Genomic DNA, 23,051 nt, shown 5'->3' with positions numbered 1-23,051 from the left:
TGAAATGAATGTATATTCCATAGTTTTGGGGTGAATTATTCTGTAAATGTCAACTAAATCCATCTGATCTAGTGTGTCATTTAGAGTCACTGTTCAGAATCCTATTTTTTCTCAGCCTCTCCTTCCTCATCCTGCTTCCCACTCTTTCTCCCAGGTTTCAGCTGAGGGCATTCCCTTCATTAACCCCTCATATAAGGAATTTCAGCTCGCTCTGCTTCTAAGGAACCTGGCAATTCACTACCTTAGAATATATTGTACATTTAGTTCCAGTTTTGGTGATGACTTATCTTGCTTGAAGGCAAATAGATGCCTTTTACTTATTTATATTTTCTTTAATAGCAAGCATAAAGTTTTGCAAACAATAGGGTTTGTTAACTTCTAAGAATAAAGTAATTTGAACTAATGGCAACTACCAAACACTGTACTTTGGTAGCCTGATTAGAGAGGAATATTTGTCCTTCACTTATCAGGGGTTTTCATTGCCATTTTGTTCCTCCCTGGAATTGCTAGGTTGAAACTTCCTGTCGAATATTATCAAGGAAGCCTACCCAAGACCTGGTGCTTTATTCTACCTGACAGGGTGATCTGCAGCAGAGCATAAAACTGTCAGCATTATTCTGCAACTGCGCTTTGAGAGTAACTCCAGGAGAGCCATCCCCATCACAGAATTCAGCTCCGAGGGAAGAACCAGCCCCATTTTTGTTTGTGAGCAAGTCTCCTTCCTGAGGGGCCCCAGGGATTTCTGCTGTCATTATTTAGCATATAAAGGTTCTCATGAAATGAGTGACTCTTCCAAGTACTTCCTCTTACCTGTGGAAGTTACAGTCTTTCTCCTCCCTTGTAAACAGCAAGTACTTGATGATCAATCCTTGTACGGCCATCTGAATGCTTTGGGCACCTCCCTGCAAAGGGGAAGATGAATGGTAAGGCTAGGTGCAGAGCTTCACAATTGTAATGGAACCTCTCAGGGCTGACGTTCCAAGGGAGAACTCATGCAAATGGATATCATGCTCTGTTCTTCCGTGCAGCTCGTCCCTTCTGGTGTACAGCAACCCCTAGACTGAGCAAGGGACATTGTACTACACTGACCCACCCTTCTCCATGGGCTGCTGCCAAGCTGGAATCTGCAGCCATCAACTTCCTTATGGAGCACTGGCACCTGGGGATACATGCTCTCTTCCCCCCTGACTCCCTGGCGCCCCTGCTTCATATCAACTTGCACATTTGTAGGAGACAAGGAAATAGATGTGTAGCTCTCGAACTTCTGTGTGACTGCTGATCAATGACATGAATTATTGAGGTTTTGAATAAGCCAGAGAGAAGTTGCTAGATCTCCTGCCTCTAAATCCTCAGGGATGCTTAGGACTTGGGTAAAGATCCAGGAAAATTGGAAGTTACAAGGAGGGAGAGAGAAGAAAAAGAAGTCTGAGCCGTTGTTACAACTCAGACAGTAGGTTATAATTTTAAACAGCTGTTATCATTTAAGCTCAATTTTTAAATTATTGATATGTTTCTACAAGTTATTACAATGAAAACATGTGTTACATGGATGAGAATAAAGGGGAACATAGATAAGGAATATGGAATTGGGGTTTTAAAAAATTGTCACCTGCTATTACCTTTCCCACTTCCAAAGCAAAAGCCAGGTCAGAAAAAGGATCATGGAACCTGAAACAGGCCTTTTTCCAGTCACAGCTGAAGACATAGACCGTATTTCCAAAGAGGCTCTGCCGCAGCTTCTGAGAGGAGGGAATACAAACGGTGAGTTCAAAGGAAGATAATTCTTCTGAGACACGTTCCTCATCAATCTTAACTAAGGCAGTGAAACCATGGAGGTGGCCTGTCCCCTTCCTACATTTAGAGCTACACTTCTCTATTTTAATTGTAAAGTCCTGTGCAAAAGATTCATGTCAGGTTCACTGAGGACATTTTATCCTGAAAGCTCAGTGTGCCAACCCTAAACCTATATAATCCCTATTTGATGTAGTCCTTGTATCCCCTTTCATTGCTAGCCATCTCTCCTTCTACCCCACGAAGTACACGCCAGGCGGTGGCTCTGTTCTTGTGCTGCTGTCCCTATATTCATGACTTGCTCCAGAAAAAAAGGAATAGCCAAGCCAGTATTGCTCAGTGGTTGAGCATCAACCTATGAACCAGGAGGTCACAGTTCAATTCCAGGTCAGGTCACATGTGTGGTTTCTGGGCTCCATCCCCAGTAGGAAGTGTGCAGGAGGCAGCCGATGAATGATTCTCTCTCATCATTTATGGGAGGTACAGCTGTGAAACAGCCCACTAAGCCAGGCTGAGGGACACCCCCCACCCCAAGTGCACGAATTTCATGCACCGGGCCTCTAGTTAAAAAAATAAATAAAAAGAAGTAAACCTAAAGGAGGAAATCTCTCTCTCTCTCTCTCTCTCTCTCTCTCTCTCTCTCTCTCCCTCTTTCTCTCTTAAAAAGGAATATACAGGACTGTGTTTCTGTCCTGAGTACAATAGTGGTTTCAATGATATTAAACAAGCATTCTCTGTTCTCTTGCCCCAGAATCTTTAAGGTTTTCTATCTCTCTCTCCCTCTCCCTTCCTGTCTCTGAAATCAATCTATACATATAAAGAGGTAATATGCTAATTGTCTGTTAAGGCATCCCAGTAATGACCAATTTGCATATTGACAGACCAGCAGGAGGCTGGGTGTGCAGCAGGGGGCAGGCGGCCAGAGCCAAGTTCCTGGGGGTCTGAGGAGAGTGCTTGACAGTAGCTTGGACTGCAAAGAAGGAAGAGGAAGTGGCCACGGGGAACTCTTCCAATCCCCCTGCTCGGACACCCTACCCCAGCCCCCACACCCCCAGGGGGATGGGAGGCTGACAGGATGGGGAGAAGACCCAGCCTCAGGGGTACCTGCAGCCTGCGCCTCCGACTCCTGATCTCTTCCCCTGCCACCCCTGCCAGGGGCGCCCAAAACAAGAGCACACCGGCAACCACCCGTCAGCACCCCTGAGGCACCTGGGGCCCGTGGCCCGCCGCTGCTGGGCCCCCTTCGCTAGGGCTGGGCACGCCTCTCCTCCCTACAACTCCAGACCCGGGTGGAGGCAGGCCTGAGCAGCCCCCCAGGGTCAGATCCTACCCCCCCCCCCTCCAGCAGCAGCGCTATCTCTGCAGAGGAAGCACACTGAACCTCGCTGGGGGCGCAGCCAAACCCGCCCTCCTAGCCCGTCTGGCTCCGCCCTGGCCAGGCCCCCACCCCCGCTCCAGGAGATTGGAGCCCTGCCCTGAGCAGGTACAGCTGTGAAACAGCCACGTACAATTTAAAGAATGGCGCCAAGGGGGAAGGTTTGACAGTTACTCCTCCTTCAGCCTCGCAACCCCCCTAACGCCCCCCTAACTCCCTGCCCCCCATCAGCGCCTTCAGGGATGACTAACGCTACAGGGCTGCTGGCCAGAGCCCGCCCCTCCGAGGCCTGCCGAACCCTCTGCAAAGCTTCCATAGCTACAGTCCCAGGAAACAATCATGCCCTCCTCCCCTAATCAGCACCTGCTACCTGAGAAGCTACCTGTGAGCTTAAAAATAACAACCCCTTCCTGTTTAGACATCACTTACTTGATGAAACATTTCATTAGCTCAGAACCTCCTCATGACAACCCAGTGAGGTAGGCGGAGAAGAGATTACAATTCCCATGGTATATGCGTATGTATTCAGAAATGAAGCTCAGAGAGGAAAAGTGTCAAGCCCAGTGGTTCCCAAGGTGCAGCACACGCCCCACGGGGCAGGGGCGGGGGGGGGGGGGGGGAGGAGGGGACAATTTGATTTTAAGTGGGGGCAATTCGAGAATGAGTTAACAGTGAATTTTTTGCATTTCTTACGGTTCTAGGGGGCCTCATCTACAGCGTATCCTACATAATAAAAGGCTAATATGCAAATGACTGAATGGTGGAATAACCGGTCACTATGATGTGTGCTGACCACCAGGGGGCAGGCACCCAACTCAGGAGCTGCCCCCTGGTGGTCAGTGTGCTCCCCGGGCTGGCGAGCACAGTGGCAGTGGTGGGAGCCTCTTCCACCTCTGTGGCAATGCTAAGGATGTCCAACTGACAGCTTAGGCCCACTAAGCCAGGCTGAGGGACACCCCCCACCCCAAGTGCACGAATTTCATGCACCAGGCCTCTAGTTAAATAAATAAATAAAAAGAAGTAAACCTAAAGGAGGAAATCTCTCTCTCTCTCTCTCTCTCTCTCTCTCTCTCTCTCTCTTAAAAAGGAATATACAGGACTGTGTTTCTGTCCTGAGTACAATAGTGGTTTCAATGATATTAAACAAGCATTCTCTGTTCTCTTGCCCCAGAATCTTTAAAGTTTTCCAGAGAACTTGATAGTACATTGAGATTTGAAACTATCAAAATGGAAACAAGCCTTTATAAACCAAACACATGAAAAAAGAGGATCCATTCATAATCAGAGATGTATTCATTGTTTAGCATGAGCTAATTCTGTGTGGGCTATAGATATGTGAAAAGTCTAACACCCCACAACTATGTACAAGACAGAGGTGTGAAACTCCACAAATCAAGTGCAAAGTACCATGAACGAACATAGGAAGGAGAGAGAACCTCTGACTGAAACACTTGGGAAGGCTTTGGAGGTGGCATTTCAACTAGGCTGGCGAATGACATCTGGCATTTATTGAGTATTTTTATGCACCAGGCACTGGGCTAGTGCTTTACAATCACTACGTTAATTTAATTCTTTGAGGTAGGTACATTATTACCCCCCTCCCCCTTTACAGAGAAGTATTTGCCAAAGGTCACCCAGCTCGTAGAAGCAGAGCTGGAATGTGTGCCCATTCTAACACCACTGGTTGCCTCCCCAGCTTTAATCCTGAATGTGCCATCTGTGACTGCCAATCCAGGAGAGGGAGCAGACAGGCACGGAGGCTGCTCTTAGAAGACACAGACTCAGTCTGTGCCATGGCCAAAGAGGGCCACTAGCCCAGGACATCCCCAGCAGAGGACTGAAAGTGACAGAAAGTGGTTCCCTGCCACCAAGGCTACACAGCTCAGAGGAAAGGCCGACCAGTGCAGAGAAGTCCCAGTTATGCTCCTACTGACCATATGAACTCGACAGGTTGCCCAGCCGCTGTAAGATTTATTTGCTTATCCCAAAATGGGGAGAACCCCTGCTTGGTTAACATGGTTATCCTTGAAAGAGAAAAGGACCATGAGTGCTGAGTAAACGGAGGGTGTTACTACCTTTGTGAAACAGCCTGTCTGTGAGGTAGGAAGAAAGTCCTAACACCGGGAAAAAGACCGGAGGCTGGCAGGAATGAGGGCGAAGCTGTGTGTGAATGCAGAGACTAAGACTGTCGAGACTAAAGAGGCTTAGAATACAAATTCAATTAGAAAAATTCTGCAAGTCAAACCATCCCATCTCCTGTTTCTGTTGCAGAGTGTCACCATCCGGATGCACCTGGGAGGCCTAGGACAGAGGCCTGCAGGCCTCAGGCCAACCCCACTGGTTAGAGTGACAGCAAAGGTGCTTCATCTTACTGTTTATTTTACATCAAATGTAATTTACAACAAGATTAACCGGATACATGTTCAGTGACATACATATGTTGCTCTGCTGCCTGAATGAAACAATGGTAAGTGGTCTTAATAAATGATTGTAATGATCATTACTATTTAATACAGACAAATACAGTTTATAGTTTTTCTCTTTTCACTTTGTTTTCTAGGATTTGTAATGGATACCTCTTTCCTGTTTGTTGTGATGATGATAATGATGATGATCATTAGCACACACACACTCAACAGGTTTAATTTCCTTATCCCAACTGTTTGTCCTTTGTCACTGGGCTTAGAGTTTCCTTGGGACAACCTGGTCCAGTCCTCTTCTACCCCCCACCCCCACCCAACATGAAGTAGAATAATTCTCTTTGAAACTCCTTCCCTAAATCTTTTCTTGTCTTAAAAATTACTGGCCCATCATGGAGCAGAGATTGTCAGGGTTAGTGCATCTTAGCCCATCAGACCAGGCTCTAGGCGGGGTTGTGTTTGCCATGGATTTGTCCACATCTGGAGTAGTGCCTGGTACAGAGTAGCTCACAATAAGCATTTGTTTAATAATTTAAAAAAAATCTAATTCAACCCTTTCATTTTACATGTAAAGATCTTGAGGCCCAGAGCAATTAATTGGGATGCCCAAGGTTACATAATTAGTAAATGGCAGTGCCAGGACCCAAATGCAAGCCTTTCAACATATACCAGTCAGGGTCTCAGCAGGAAACAGTGGCTCTCTCAAGTCAGGATGATTAACTTGAGGAAAGTTTAATAGAGGAACTATTTAAAAAGATGTGGGCTACTTAAAGGGAAACCACAATGACTAATGCAGGGGGGAGGAGTGGTTACCTGAACCAAGAAGGAGAGTCCTAGGGAGGGGACTGCATCGGAGGAGGGGGATCCAGCCAGCTTTGCACAACCTGACTTCATTCCCTTCCCTCCCTCCAGTCTCCCTTCCGAGTTCCCATTGGATAAACCGGACAGAAAGCCAGAGGAGGAGGGAGCACTACCGTCAGTCTCAGGTTAGAGGGTGCCTCTGAAGTGGCACACGAATGAGCCCTGCTGAAATGCCTCTCCAGGGGATCAGCTAGAGCAGTGAGTTAATGGATTAAGTAAACATAACCTGGGGCCCATCTATCCGCCAGACCTTACGCTGTGGCCACCAGGCTGTGCTTCCTGCTCCCCAAAAGCCATCTCTCTGCCTGCTGCCCTCTGTTCTCTATTACAGCTTCATCTATTACAGTCTCCCCAGAATACTTGCTCTCCCAGCATTACACGCGGTCCAGCCAGTGTAGTGTGATCCTGCTGGGGAGAGATGCAAATACACCAAGGTGTGCTTACTCGCTGCCAGTAAAAGAGGCGACAGGAGTGTGTTCTAGGTTGGGTTCCGGAGGGTCTGGTTGTGGAGGAGGATGGAAAACTGCCGCTGGAGGGAAGGAAGGCATGGCGTGAGGCTGGTGGGAGAGCCCAGGGCAGGTGCACGAGCTCCGTCAGCTCCCCTGGGCCCGCCGTCCTGACCAGAGCTCACGGCAGCACATCCACCTCAGATGTTAGAAGGGGGAGGAGGAAGGCTATCACGTTGGAAATAGGGCCACAAAAGGTGAGAGATAGGAGAGCTGGGGAAAGCAAGGGTACATAGGGCCCTCACCTAACCCTACTTCCTGAGCAGATTCCCAACGAAGAGTGTGTGCCAATGGCAGGCAGTCCCATGCATGCCTACTTCAAACAGAGGGGGAAGAAGACAGCAGAATGGCGACAAAAATGCATAATTCAGTGGGTGTTAGGATTCAATAGCTCTGATAATTTGCCAGGCGGCCGCACTGCCAAAACGTGTAGAATTGGCCAAGCTTCTAAACGACCTCCTGGGACTCACGTATTCAGAACCCCAAGGTGTCATCTTCAAGTCCCAGGGAGTGTTTAATTAATGGGACCACTATTTAAAGGACACCCTATCATCTGGCCCATATAATGGGAATAAGCCCAAATCTTTTTTTTTTTTTTTTTTTAAGAAAAATCAATCATCTCTACTTCTGGGACTTCCTTAATACTCCATCAATCCATTTCAGGCTATCGTGGTCCGATTCCTTTGTATCCCAGTCTTCTCCAAAGGTAGAGAATTGCGATGGAAAAGTCAGTGGGGCGGTGTCCAACTGCGTTGTGTTTGTGTTCGTGGAGAAAGGAGAGAATTCAGATCCAGACTCTCCTGCCTCCACAGAACAGAGGGGGACTGGAAGGCTCTGGAAGCATCTGTGAATGCATTTTTCTATTTTTAAAGTTTGTATGTGTGTTTTTAAAAATAGATTGTATATTCACATGGTTCAAAATCCAGAGTACAAGAAGGCCGCTGAGAAAGACTCCCTCACACCCGTGCCTCTGGTCCCCATGATCCCCCGACTCCATGCTATGCACTCGTCCGGAATTTCTGCAGCACACACAGGCAAATACCAGTAGAGAATTATAGTTTCTCTCTCTTTCACACAAAATGTAGCCTACTTCCATATATATATGAATTTTAAAGTGATATTCTCCATAGGCATTTATTTCAATACTACATTTTTATTAGAGGGTGTTCATTAAAAGCATTATCTTGGCCAGTAAAATACAGCTAGTTGCTCTAACTTTTGTTCCTCCAGCATAGTGTGGCCGTGTAACCATGGAGGCTGGTTACCCTCACAGGATGACGCATCAACTGTCTTCATTACCCAAAGGGGAGGATTCACTAGATAGGTACCGAAGACACAAGTGAAGGCACCACCCAGGGGCTGGGAGGCCAGCAAGCAAAGTGTAGCATCTTATGAGAGCCCTGCTGACCTATCTTCTGTGACCTCTGGCGTTTGAGTAGAAGAGGGAAGGTGGATTGAGGTGGAAAGACTTTTGATGAGAAGGAGCAAATAGGTCTCCAGGACACTTGTACTGCACATGTGACAGTGGGGCCTGTGTGAACATGCATGATAAAAAGCAATGGAGTGAGGGAGGTGGGGGAGGGGCTGGAGTCCCTAAATCTGGGGAGCTTAGGGAAAGGCCGTATTCAGAGTAGGAACGCTGTGGTCCGGCCAGCTCCACCTCTGTGCTCAAAGAGCAGGCGCAGCCCTGGCTGGGTGGCTCAGTTGGTGGGAGCATCATCCCATACACCAAAAGGTTATGGGATGATGCTTGGGCCGTGTAGGGGAGGCAACCAATCCATGTTCTCTCACATAGATGTTTCTCTCTCTCTCTCTCTCTCTCTCTCTCTTGCTTCCTCTCTCTAAAATCAGTAAGCATATGCTTGGGTGAGGATTAAATAAAACAAAACAGGTGGAGACTGTGACTCCCCCTGAAGGGCTTCCAGGCCCCTCAGTAACCCCCTCAGCAGGGGCCGAGGACGGTGCCGGACCACGGAGCTGTGAGCACAGCGCACCTGTTGCTGCTGTGTGCTCAGATGGCCAGGCTCGGCCCGGAGGTGTCTGCACCCGTGCCCGGGTGCAGGACAGCCTGTGGTCAGGAAGGAGGGGCTTCTTCCTCCTCTTGCTTTTAGGGTCCTGGGAAAGGTCTCTGTCCAAGGCTCTAGAATACAGGTTGAAGTTGGGGGATGAGGTGAATGTGGGGGCTATATTGGAGGGTCGTGCAGTTGGAGGGATCTCACACCTAGCAGGTACTGTTTTCCTGGCTCCGTCCCTGGCTGAGCTTCCCGTTTGCAATGTGACTCTTTGACCATGACAGCTGGTTCTTTGGGACATTTGCCAAAGCCCTGCCTCCAGCCCTGGCCTGTTTAGTCCAGTGAGTTGCTGTTGGTCCTGCCTCCTAGCTGGGTCTCCATAGCCTTCGCACCCACCCTGGCCAAGTTTTGAAATAAGCAAATGGTCCTTAGGACCAGAAGCTTCCAGATCTACTTGGATCCTCAAGTATCATGTTCTTTTTCAAATCTGCATATTAGTTGGCAGTCCAAGAACATCTTTTTTTCCTGAGATCAGCTCTTGCCCAGGACTGGGGCTGGCACAGGTCCCCACCTCCCTCCCTCCTGCCCACACGCGGACAGGGTCCTGTCTCACCCCTGGACATTGTCTTGCATGTTTGTAGCACTCCCCAGCCAACCTACCCTACCCTACCTTATATGGTGACTCATCTGACTTTGTTCCCTCCAATTTAACTGTCAGGTCCAGGAAGTGAATAAAGAGAGACTCAGTGTTTGGGAGGAAAAGACTGTAACATCAGCAGTGCCCTTGAAAAATACTATAAATAAGTCATTTTAATTATATCCTCCTTCTACCAATAACAACCGTCTGTAGTCTTATCTTCATAATGCTCTCACATGACAGCAGATAAGATTCTCCAGCCCTGTTGCTTGGGGAAGATTACGTTTCATTTCATGTTTAATTGACAAGCTGTACTCACCGTGGCCATTGCTAGGGAGATAGGAAAGCTGTTCGATTTTGAAGAGATGATAGAGGGCTTGGGAGTAGAACAAGGGCCACTTGATGGCAAGAGTCCTTGTCTTTTGGGCTGAGGTGTTCCTGATCCATCTTCACTCTTATCAGCAGACACATGGCTGCCTTCATGATTCTATGTCACATGCCACCACCAAAAAAACAAAGCAAACAGTGCTGTGATGACCTCTCCCCTTTTCTTTCTTTCTCTCTGAAATACTTTTTATCAGAAAATGTTGTCTCCCTTTCCAAGATGTCTGAAAATTGTGATACATAGCAATAAAAAAGGCAGAAAAACCCCAGTGTCTGCATCAAAGGGGCTTCTCCTAAGATTTATGTGACTCGAGGAGGTTAAATGAAACTATGGAAGCATAATTAATGCTATTAAGACCTTGACTCGAAATTATGTTTAGAGAAGAATATAAATGTCAGTGTGTCTTGTTTTGAGAGGACAGCATATTATAAATAACAGGTAACTCTTTCAAGTCTATACCAGGTATTTTTTATTATGTTGTTAACTGGCCAAGAAATGAAGTCAAGTTACCTCCTTTTACTTTTATCAGATTCCTATTCCCCAATAAGTGAGTATAATTTTCTTCTTTCTTTTTAAAAAAATACATTTGTATTGATTTCAGAGAGGAAATGAGAGGGAGAGAGAGATAGAATGATGAAAGAGAATCATTAATCGGCTGCCTCCTGCTCATCCCCTACTGGGGATCAAGCCTGCAACTGGGGCATATGCCCTTGACCAGAATTGAACCCGAGACCCTTCAGTCCACAGGCTGATGCTCTATCCACTGAGCAAAACCAGCTAGGGATAATTTTCTTCTTTAAAAAAAAAAATTCATGCCCCATCTTTAAGGTAAAAAAATCTATTTTTATTTTTTTGTGACTGATTTTATGGCATTTAAATATGTTAGCATTAACTCTTCTTCCAATTTACTTAACTTCTACACTAATGTTATGAAACAAATCTGCCCTATTGGTAGCTGAAGCATGAAAGAAACCGCTTTCTTAGTTTTTCTGGATTCCTAGAGGCGAAGATGCTTTCTTATCTCAGAAATATAGCGTCCAAGTCACAGGCTACTGATGGGATAAGATGCATTTTGTAAATCAAATGGAAAATCTTTACCTTTGTGCCAGGGATTTCCACCACCTGCATAAGGCATAACTTGGCGTTTATTTATTTATTTTCTTTCAAAGGTTGTTTTATCATTTGAGCATTCTATTACCCCAAATGTCAGCTATCTCCATTTAATACTTCCAGGACTAAAATACAATCACTATCTCCCTGATTCTCATTTAGACTATGGTTAAGAGAGTAGCACAAATAAGGCTTTTGATCACAGGTTAGTTGGGGCAAGATGCTTTAGTGTTGTGGTTAAAGTATTAATAATTCCATTGTTTGATCATATCATATACTACTGAAAATCACCTTAATATTTTGTGCTGTGTTTATTCAATGATTGAATTAGTATCTAAATACAAAGTCTATTACCGTCTAACCTTTTCAGGTGACATGAAATACAAACATTTTTTATCTTACATTGTATAACAGATTTTAAAATACTTTCTTAACACCAGAATTCTGTCATCTTCCTCTCCTTTGAAAATGGTGAAGGAAAACAATTTCTCAGAAGTTGAATAAAGGTAAGTGTTTTCAAAACTGCTTTTCTTCAGGGACACTGAGCTCTTTGTTCTCAAAATACAGTGTCATTTCACAAGTGTGGGAACTCTAGATTCTAATATTACTTTTTGCTAAAATAATAACCATATGGTGCTTTAATGATGAAAAATAGCTCTTAAAAGTAGAAAGAGATTTGTATGAAAAAAGAAAGCACAAGAAAAGATATTCAGCAGGCTTTCTAGCTGTATGTTTCCACATGTTAAATGCCGGTGCCTGAGTGACATTATGTGCATAGAATAAGTGGATTTTGCTGTTAACATGGCTGTTTGAAGAAGCAACTAGAAGAAAACACATTGGCTTTGAGAAAAGCAATTACCTGAGAAGCTGTATTATTGGTTCCCAACCTAAAGAGGAAAGAGAAAACATCAAGAAAATTACTCACTCTTTTCCACCCTCACATGCAAACCTCCTCAACCCAGCCTTACTGGGAAAGTCTTTTTCTGCAAATAGTTATGCCTGAAGTGTTTTAAATGTAAATTGATAATGGAAGCTTTTCATGGAGCAAGGATAAAAGATGATTACTTAAACACCTAAAATCCCTCTGGTTCTATTTCTAGAAATAGAAAAATGAGAAAACGAGAGCATCTTACCTGTGATAACTAAAGATTTCCCTCCATTTGTCAAGAAAAGAAATTTTCCTAGTTATCTCCTCCAAATCCAGCTCTTGGGAGCTTTGTTCCTGGTCCAGGAATGCCACAGCCATTTAGTTATATAATGTACAGAAATGAAGGAAGGAAGCAGTTAAGATGGACCAGAGGTCTGGCAGTGGAGAGAGGTGGTGGCTGTCACAGGTGGCCAGGTGAGGACTGCTGCCCCTACCTTTGACCAGCAAGGAGATCACACTTCAGCTGCTGCTCTGGGCTCTCTGTGAGCCCGTTATCAGATCCTGGTTAAACTTTCATTAGAGGTGGAATACTTTGTGTATTTTTGTTCACTATATAGATGCCATGAATGTTTAATCCAAGACACAGATTTATAAACAAAAGGATTGCAATTACTTATCTGTATCAAAGCAACTGGGATACTTTAATTGATGAGAGATGCATGCTGCTGGAACGTGATACTGCCCAGTGCTGTAGTGCCTCTAGGAAATATTAGTGAACAGAAAACATGCAGCCCAAGAGGGTAAAAGCCACCCTGTTATATCAAAGAACTCTGCCAACTACAGTTGAGTAATATGTAGGCCAGGGAAAACACAGGCCAACAGATATTTGATGTAGATTTTAGTACACAGAAATCCTGCACACAGTTTGTAGAAGAACTAGCTTGATTTGTTTAAGGGAGAAACAAATTGTAGTTGTAATAACTGAGATAATAAGGAATATTGATGGCTGTGATAGTTAATTTTATGTGTCAACTTGCTAGGCTATGGTAACCAGTTTTTGGTCAAACACCAGTCGAGGTGTTGCTGCAAAGGTATTTTTTACATGTTATTAACATTTAAATAGATTTTGAGTAAGGAGGATGATTCTGCATTATGTGGGTGAGCCTCATCCAATCAGTTGAAGGCCTTAAAAGAAAAGACGGGTCCCCAAAGGAAGAAGGAAGTCTGTCTCCAAACAACCTTCAGATTTGAGCCGAAGCATCACCTCTTCCTTGGGTCTCCACCTGCCAGCCGGCCCTGTCTGTATATTTCAGAATTGCCAGCCTCGCAATCATGTGAGCCAATTTCTTAAAATAAACCTCTCTCTCTCTCTCTCTCTCTCTCTCTCTCTCTCTCTCTCTCTCTCTCTTTCCTATCTTATTGGATCTGTTTCTATATAGCACCTTGAGTAATACAGTGGTGTTCATCAAAAACAAACTGGTGCCCTAGACGGTTTGGCTCAGTGGATGGAGCATCGGCCTGTGGACTGAAGGGTTCTGGGTTCGATTCTGGTCAAGGGCACATGCCTGGGTTGCAGACTCAATTCCAGTAGGGGGTGTACAGGAGGCAGCCAATCAATAATCCCCTCTCATCATTGATGTTTCTCTCTCTCCCTCTCTCCCTTCCTCTCTGAAATCAATAAAAATATATTAAAAACAAAACAAACAAACAAACAAACTGGTTACCAGAAAGTGTTGTTGTCTTTTCTGTCTTGGTTGAATACTAAAATTGAACCTCTTCAGCCGGAGGTCGTCCTATATAATAAAGAGCTAATATGCTAATTAGACTGAACAGCTGAACGACCTTCTGGAAGTCCTTCTGGACAAAACCAGGGTTGTGAGGGCCAGCCAGGGCTGCGAGGGCCGAGCCCCTTGCACGAATTTCATGCATCAGGCCTCTAGTTTTCTCTATAAACATTTCTGATCATGAGTTTTGTAAAATCCTGGGAATGCTAAGAGGTCAAGGAAAAGAGGTCCTTTGGGTTTATTATGACTCAAGTGGTCAGCACTGAGGGGACTGCTTATATATAACACTAGTGACCCATCGTGTGAAATCGTGCAAGACCTGGGACCGTTCCCCCACGCCCCCCACCCTCGGGCCATGGGACCTTACCTGAATGCTCTGAGCACAAACCCCTGCACTTGCTACTGGGATGAGGTTCATGTGGGCGGCCATCTTGGCTACGCCCCCTTACACCTCACTACGCCCCTCACGCCGGTCACGTCATTTTGCTTATTCACATTACACCCCATCTGTCCAACAACGCCTTAAGCCACGCCCTGGCCATGCCCTCTAAGGGCACCTCAGCTTTTCTCAGAGCCTCTTCCACGGTATCGAGCACCTGCGAGGTAACTCGGCCCCGCCCCTGCCCTCCGCCTGGGTTCAAACCTCCTTCTAGCAGGACTATCTTCACGACGCCTCTGAGGGCAGCAAAGCTGTGCCCTATGGACTGGGCGCGCTCTCACGTTCAGGGTACATCCTTGTGTACACTACTCCGTGGCCCCTCGTCTCTATTGGTGTTCACCCTCATTCTGCTGACTCCACGTCTGTCCCTTGTGCCCACGTCCCTGCTTTTAACTCTAGTAATTCCTGTGCCCGAGTTTCCCCTCCCGCAATCTCTGGGCTAGCCAAGGCCACGCCCCTACCCACAGGGCCGGCACCTGCACTCCTTCCCATGGTTCCAGGCTCTGCCCCTCCGGTCCGAGTCCCAGAGTCCCGCCCCGCATGACTGGCATGCCACAGGATGGCCCTGAGGCCTGGAGTGCCGCCCCGATGCCCTGCCTCCGGGCAAGTGGGGCCACGGAAACCCCGGCAGAAGCTGCAAGAAGCGGATGCCGGGACCCTCGTGGGGCCATAGGAACCTCTGTAGAATCCATGCTCCAGTAGCTCTCTGCAGGGCCTGGCCGCTCCGCGCCCGCTGCCCAGAGGCTCTCCACGGCCCAGAGGCCCATCCGCGGCCGAGCACGGAATGCTTGCCTTGTCGCCGCGGTGATGAGGCAAGCATTCCACCAGTCTGCTCACGCTGCCCGCTCTCAGCAGCTGCCCCCCCAGGACTGGGGGACTCTGGCGGGGCTGAGAGACTGGGTGCCGCCATCTTGTGGCTATGGACACCATCATCTTTGTGACAGAGTGACAGTTAATTTGCATATTATTCTTTAATTAGATAAGATTGTGAAGACCTTGAAACACAGCAAGTCACTACATGAACCAGAGATGAATTTAGGTGTCCACAGCTTTGCCTGGGTTTCCAGGTTTTTACACCTCTAGTTTCTTCAGCTAATTTTTGGTGGTTGTTTAACCACTTCACAGGTCCATAAATTTCCACCAGATTTAGTATTTTTATTGTAAATATAAAGGGCATAAAAATTCTTTCTAAGTTTCCTCCTTTTTTTAAAAAAAGCTTTATTGTTTTCCTCTTTATAATTTTAATGGTAGTATCAGTATTTAATACTTATTGCTCCCCCCCAGTATAAAACATTTAAGAACTTACTTGATTTTCACACTCAAATAATATCATGGTCAGAAATGTCTACGAATTTTCTATTTAGAAAATCATATTAAAAAATAAATTCTGGGCCTGCTATTTAAATTATTTAACAACCCAAAGCTAAGAAAATTATTTTTCTTAAGACTCATTATTAAATATGTATATTTTGGGCTGTCTGTGTCTAATTTACAGAATTCTGTGATGGCAGAAGTATAAATCTTAATGATTAGGCTGCTTACCAATAAACCATTCTATTGTTTAAAAAAAAAAGATTTTGGGTTTAATAAACATATTTTGAGTATTTCCTGTGTACCAGACACTTGGAGATGCCAAGGCAGATAAGATGTGGTTCATGCTCTTCTAGTGGAAGAAACAGACACATACAAAAGAGAAAGTGCTACGTGGACAGTGGCTCGGAGACCGTGGGAGCTCAGGGGTCAGGAAGAGAGAGAGAGAGAGAGAGAGAGAGAGAGAGAGAGAGAGAAAAGAGCATGGCTTCTGGGTCCAAACTCTTAGTTTTGAATCATGGTTTCACCTCCTACTAGCTTTATGGCCTTGGACAAATTATTTAATCTCTCTATGCCTCAGTTTATTCATCTGTGAAATGGGCATAATTTCATACCTTTACTATATTGAGACTTCTGATAATCTATGTAAATGGCATATCACTTATTTAGACCTTTTTTTATCTTCCCATTGTTTAATTCCCTGAATCAAATATAGTAATTTTAAAGACTTTGCTACATATTGTCAAATTTCATCATTGTTCTTGAGCATTCCTTGCCCAGCCCTTCTTATTCTTTTTATCTCTGACTTAGAATTCATGGTCCCACCTTTTTCAATAAAGAAAATGCTGATTTTACTTCCCTACCTTTCTCTCTCTTCTCAGTTAGATGTTGATAAGGGCTCTACAGATGGAAGCGCTGGTCTCTGGAATACACCAAGAGTTAAGCACCTGATTCTCCTACATCAGAGGAAACCACCATTTTCTTAGGCATTTTGTCCAAAGACTTAGAGTAGGAGTCCTGGCTGTAAGAAGTGGGGTGAAAAGAAAAGATAGCATTGGGGGTACTGATCCAGATCTGGAGGAATAAATAGGACGGGGGGCGGGGGGGTGTGGATACAGAAATATGTAGAATCTGGAATTGCCCCTTCAATATTCTTAATGCCTTGCCTCCTCCACATGACATATGAAATCACCTAAAACTTCTGTCCTAAGACTGGCCCTGACACATCAAAGGCTTGGGGTAGCAATAAGCCTGCAGCGGCATAGGCAAAGAGCAAGGACAAAGCAGGGGCCTTAGGGAGGAGAGTTTTGCAGCCAGGCGGTGGGTTGGGGGTGGGAGGCGACAGTAGAGATTGTCCCCCTATAAAGGAGATGCATTGAGTAAGTGCAGGAATCTGTGCCTTAATCCATTTGCTTTCTTTGCTAACATTTTGAAAAAATAATAGCACTGATTTCATGAGAAAAGCTAGTATTTCTTCCAAACGTGGAAACTGGTATGTAAAAATTTAATGTTATTAACATTTTCTATAGTTTCCCAGAAAGTTATGACTGATCTTTATAATCATTTACTCAATTTAGTCTTAAACTGAGATTTGAAAAACGTTGGGCTTGCAAGCATTTTTGACTAGCTTGCAAAATTATCCCCAACCTTTCTCCTTGATGTTTTCATTTGATGCTTCATAAACAGAAATCAGAAGCAGAATTTTAGAGACGTTGATTTTTTTAAAAACAAAATCTCATTAGTGTTTAATTAACCTTACCCTGGAAAAGTTCTTCCTTAGGATTAAGTTAAATCCTTTATGCTTTAATTATCATTCATTTTCTTTATTTCTACTTTCTGTGGAGATGGAAATTTCCTGATTATATTCCTTCCTTAAAGATGTCCACCAATCCACTGGAAACTGGAAGATAGCTGATACAGCCTCCTTTTGTTCTTTGGTGTAGGGGAGGAAGAGGGTGTCAGGCCCAGGACTAAATCCCAGGGCCTCTTCCTGACTGTGTAACCTTGGAGAAGTTATTTAGTCTCTCTGAGCTTCATTTTCCGTATCTTCTTTTACTTACCTCAGAGAATCAAAATGAATATGATTTATGTGAAAATTACTAACCTATAACCAATGTTTTCTTGCCTCTTATATGTTAAAAATGCTCTTTTAAAAGCTTTATTTTCCCTGCCTTTATGTATGTTAGGGGTTGCAGCCTGGGCCAGGGATAGAGCTAAAAGTCAAAAGTCCTAAAGTGATAATACTGGGGCATTGGCCCTAACTCAACTCCCTTGCTACTGGCCATGTAGCCTTCTATTGGTCACTTAGCCACTGGTGTGAGTCCCGGTCCTCATCTGAAAGGCCTAAAGACCAGTGTGGTATGATGTAAAATATATATTTGGTCACTGTCCCCAGTGCCTGGCATAGAACTCCTAAAATCCTTAGCATGTCCTGTGTTGCAAGGATGTTAGGACTGTCTTTTGTTCTAATTCGGCTTGGCTGGGCCCTCGATGACTTCAGAATGAGAGGTGGTCACAGAGAGACCATGCCTTCATGAAAAGCCTGACATTTTCGGCCCCAGACCCCAATATCTAGGGAGGGGAGACAGGTTAGAGGTTGAGTTCATCTCTAATGGCCGATGATTTAATCAATCATGACTATGTAATGAAACCTACATAAAAACCCTAAACAATGGGATTTGGGGAGCTTCCAAGTTTGTGAACACATCCATGTGCTGAGAGGCATTCCCCAACTCCACTGGGTCCAGGGTTGTATGCTCAGGACTCTCTGGACCTCACGCTTCCTGTATCCTTCTTCATCAGGTTGTTTATTTGTATCCTTTATCACAAAATGTTATGCATAAGCAAAGTGGCTTCCTGAGTCCTGTAAGCCATCCTAGCAAATTACTGAACTTGAGGAGGGGGTTGTGGGAACCCCAACTTATGGATGGTTGGTCAGAACTACAGATGACTTGGTACTTGTACTAAAGTGACAGCAGTCTTGTGGGACCAAGCGCTTAAACCTGTGGAGTCTAACTCCAGGTAGTTAAGAAAGGATTTCAATTTTAGGACATCTAGTTGGTGTTGGAGAATTAGAAAACTGGTTGGTCTGGGGGTGAAAACAACCCTCTCATTTGGGGGTCAGAAAGAACCTGAGAACCAACATTTAAAGTACATGTCCTGGAGTCAGATTGTTTGGTTGGGAATCTCTGCTCCTTGACTGTACAGTATTAGTTATTCATTGCTGTATAAAATATTACCCCAGATTTAGCAGCTTAAAACAACATGTTTACTATTTCACGGTTTCCATGCGTCAGGAGTCTAGGCATGGTTTAGCTGGTCCTTTGCTCAGGGCCTCACAAGGCTTCAATCAAGGTGTTGGCTAGGTCTTGAGTTCTTATCTAGGCTCAGGGTCCGCTGGCAAGCTCACATAGCTGTTGGCAGAATTCGTTTTATTGTGAGTACAGAACTTGTTTCTTTAAGATGAGCAGGAAAAAGGGGGTCTCTGATGCTTCAAGTCTGATCTTGGGGGAAGCCCAAGATCTCTTATAAAGAGCTCACTTGATTAGGTCAGGCCCACGTGGGATAATCTCCCTTTTGATGAACTGAAAGTCAAACTGATTAGGGGTCTTAATTACATCTGCAAAATTCCTTCACTTTTCCATATAACATTTTCATGGGAGTGATGTCCCATCACCTTTGCCTTTTTCTGTTGGCTGTATTCAAATGGTCTTTCTTGTGTGTTTTGGTCTTTCAAGGCATTGGTCAATTTCATTCAGATTATCAAATTTGTGAGCATAGAGTTATTCATAGTATTTCTTTATTATCCTTTCATTCCTGATATTAGTCATTTGTATCCTCTTTCTGTTTTTTCTTAGGCTGGCTAGAGGCTTATTGATTTTCTTTATCTTTTCAAAGAACCACCTTTTGGTTTCATTTATATTCTCTATTGATTTTCTCTTTTTAATTTCATTAATTTCTGTTCTAATTTTTATTACTTATTTCCTTCACCTTACTTGGGTTTAATTTACTCTTATTTTTGTTAGTTGCCTAAGGTGGAAACTTGGATTGTTACTTTTAGATTTTTCTTCTTTATAATATACTAGCAGCCCTGTGCACGAAATTCTTGCATGGAGGGGGGTTGTCCCTCAGCCCAGCCTGCACCCTCTCCAATCTGGGACCCCTCGAGGGATGTCTGACTGCCTGTTTAGGCCCGATCCCACTGGACATCCCTCTCACAATCCAGGACTGCTGGCTCCTAACAGCTCGCCTGCCTACCTTCCTGATTGCCCCTAACCACTTCTGCCTGCCATCCTGATCACCCCCTAACCACTCCCCTGCCAGCCTGATCGATGCCTAACTGCTCCCCTGCCAGCCTGTTTGCCCCTAACTGCCATCCCCTGCAGGCCTGGTCACCCCTAACTGCCCTCCCCTGCAGGCCTGGTCACCCCTAACTGCCCTCCCCTGCAGGCCTGGTCCCCCCCAACTGCTCTCCACTGCAGGCCTGGGTCCCCCCCAACTGCCCTTCCCTGCAGGCCCGGTCACCCCCAACTTTCCTCCTCTGCCGGCCTGGTCACCCCCAACTGCCCTCTCTTGCAGGCCTGGTCCCTCCCAACTGCCCTCCCCTACTGGCCATCTTGTGGTGGCCATCTTGTGTCCACATGGGGGCAGGATATTTGACCACATGGGGGCAGCCATCTTGTGTGTTGGAATGATGGTCAATCTGCATATTACTCTTTTATTAGATAGGATTTATTCAATGCTATAAATTTCCCTCTAAGCACTGCTTTTGTTACATTCCACTAATTTTGATAAGTCATGTTTCATTTTCATTTAGTTCAACGTATTTTTAAATTTATCTCAAGGTTGTTGTTTTTTTTTTGGGTCCATGTTTTATTTAGAAGTGTGTTGTTTAATCTCCACATATTTTGGAATTTCCCCATTATCTTTCTGTTATTGATTTCTAGTTTAATTTCATTGTAGTCTAAAAGCAGAAGCTGTATGACTTCTATTTTTTTTTTAATTTAAGTTTTGTAACAACTCTAAGAGATCAACCATTTAACCAGATAGGTGTGTTTTATATCCAAAATTGTGGGCTCTAACAGAACATCTTATAGTATGTTAGGTGCGTTTTATGGCCCAGAATGTCTTTCTTGGTGAACATCCCATGTGAGCTTGAGAAAAATTGTATTCTGCTGTTGTTGGATGAAGTAGTCTATAGAGGTCAATTATATTCAGTTTGTTGATGATGTTGTTGAGTTCAACTATGAAGTCTCCAACTAGGATAGTGGATTCATCTATTTTTCCTTGAACTTCTATTAGTTTTTGCCTCACTTTTTTTTCTTTCTTTTTCTTTTTTTTTTAGAGAGAGAGAGAGGAAGAATGAGAGAGAGAGAAAGAGATGTGAGAGAGAAACATCGATTGGTTGCCTTCTGTATGTGCCCCTACCAGGGATCAAACCCACAGCTTGGTTATGTGCCATGACTGGGAATCAAACCCGCTACCTCTGGTGTACAGAATGACGCACCAATGAACTGAGCCACACGGCCAGGGCTGCCTCACAAACTTTGATGCTCTGTTGTTAGGTGCATACATATTAAGGATTGTTATGTCTTCTTGGAGAATTGACCCCTTTATCATTAAGGTGATGCCCTTCCTTATCCCATGTTCTGCTGATAAGAAGCAAGTCAAGTACAGGTCCCACCAACATGCTAGGTGAGAGTATTATACCGAAGCGTGATTTGTTGGGAGTCGGGGTCTCCCTAGGTGTGTCCACCACATCTACATAGTGGCAGTGATCTTGGGCCAAACATTTCACCTCTCTGTGCCTCAGTTTCTACTCTTGTAAAATGAGGATAATAATTTTAACTATCTTATTGGGTCACTATGAGGATTCATTAATTAATACCTCTGAAGCTTTTAGAACAGTGGCACATAGCTGGTATTTATGACTTCTAAGTTGTTTCTCTTCAAAACAGTGATAACAACTCCTGCCTGGTTGCACTTTTATAGTTATTACAAAACCCAGGGCGTTGCGAGGTCTCTGTTAATTGAAAAGCACCACACAAATGGAGTGGTTACCATTTTAGAGCTTATCTTCCTCATTCTTTTAAAAAATGTCACTTTTCAACTACTGTCCTATGATGGTGCAATGACACGTGGTTGTCTGTTTGCATTTGTGGAAGGAAGGAAGGAAGGAAGGAAGGAAGGAAGGAAGGAAGGAAGGAAGGAAGGAAGGAAGGAAGGAAGGAAGGAAGGAAATGAAGGCTCTGCATCTATTCATCATGTTGCTGCTTTGAGATATTTTCTGCCTCAGTTTAGAGGCTGTTCAGGCAACAGAAAGATCATGGAGCAGCGATCAATGAACTATGGACTCAGAATCTGCAGTATGATCTTATGGAAGTCATTTATCCTCTCTGAGCCTGCAGAGGTAAAACAAAAGAGGGGAGGGGAGCTGATTGGACCACGTTAGATACACTTCAGATAACCCCTTCAGTGTCCACCTTCTCTGATTTTGGCCTCATTTGTCAACTCTACCTAACTCCACATGAAATCTCTGACTCGGGCCCATGAACCCTTGCCTACTTATGGGCTGTTTGTGGTATGTGTAATGCTTTGTGCTCTCTCCATAGACCTCAGATCATCAATTTCCTATGGACCCAAGGAAGCCCTTTAGAGACAGCAGAGTTCATCCTCAGGAACATAATTCTAGGAACCAGAAGCAAAATAATGCTAAGTCAAAAGCAGGCAAATTAACAAAAGCTCCCAGTAATGAACAAGGCTCAGAAAGGTTTGCCTAATGACCACCTCCGTAGGGTCTGAATAGGAATGCTTCCCTTCCCTCCTGTCTCCCTCACACCATCTGCTATTTATGGCACAGTCAGTAACTGCTATATGTGACCCTTGTTGTTGGTGTCAGGGACAACACTGTTCCTTGCGGCTTTCTTTGCTTTCTTCCATCTCCTGGCAGCTGTGGCTATAAGGTTGTGTCTATCCTAAGATGGTAGATCAGGATTTCTCAAGCTCTTGTAACTAAATATAAACAAATCACTCACCCTCCCTATTGGGAAGTAAGTTATAAATAAGAAGTTGGAGCAATCTTTCATCAGAGATGCTGTGGTTACTAGGCGACAGGCACTGCAGTTGAGCTCTCTGTTGTCACTGTGTATCCACGTGGCATTGAGTATAAGCTGTGGTTTTCTGTCTTTGGCCTTTCAAATAGTTCTTGCGTTTCCTGTTTTTGCATCTTCTCCTCTTTGGCCTGTGTCATCAACTTGCTGTGTGACTTTGGGTGCATTAATTCACCTCTCTGGTTTTCAGTTTAATTCTCAGTAAGAGAAATGAGAAGATTGGTCTAGATCAGGGATTGGCAAATTTTGGCCCACGGGCTAACAAATCTGGTGCCATCTGTTTATGTAGGGCCAGAAAGCTAAAAATGGTTTTTACGTTTTTAAATGGTCTAAAACAAATTAAAGAAAAATAATATTTTATGACACTAAATACCATACTATTTCATAGTATAACAATGTATAATTATAAGATATAATTGATACTAATATACTGTGTATTATAT

At 44.5% G+C, this 23,051-nt stretch overlaps 1 protein-coding gene across 1 annotated transcript in view; it reads right to left on the bottom strand.

Moving 5' to 3' along the window:
- Window positions 1-14,482, bottom strand: part of MINDY4B (MINDY family member 4B) — a 42,186-nt gene extending 27,704 nt beyond the window's left edge. Inside the window, exons 1-6 of the mRNA XM_054710171.1 lie at window positions 14,470-14,482; window positions 13,690-13,726; window positions 11,957-11,984; window positions 9,922-10,089; window positions 1,620-1,739; window positions 811-902 (exon numbers count right to left, since the gene is read on the bottom strand). Coding sequence (XP_054566146.1) covers window positions 811-902; window positions 1,620-1,739; window positions 9,922-10,089; window positions 11,957-11,984; window positions 13,690-13,726; window positions 14,470-14,482 — 458 coding nt within the window. The remainder of the gene's footprint in view (window positions 1-810; window positions 903-1,619; window positions 1,740-9,921; window positions 10,090-11,956; window positions 11,985-13,689; window positions 13,727-14,469) is intronic.
- Between the last annotated feature and the right edge of the window lie 8,569 nt (window positions 14,483-23,051).

This window comes from Eptesicus fuscus, chromosome 3 (assembly GCF_027574615.1).
Source record: "Eptesicus fuscus isolate TK198812 chromosome 3, DD_ASM_mEF_20220401, whole genome shotgun sequence".
In the NCBI taxonomy this organism is placed as follows: domain Eukaryota; kingdom Metazoa; phylum Chordata; class Mammalia; order Chiroptera; family Vespertilionidae; genus Eptesicus; species Eptesicus fuscus.
Note: the sequence above shows the minus strand (reverse complement) of the source record. Positions and strands in the feature narration are given on the sequence as shown.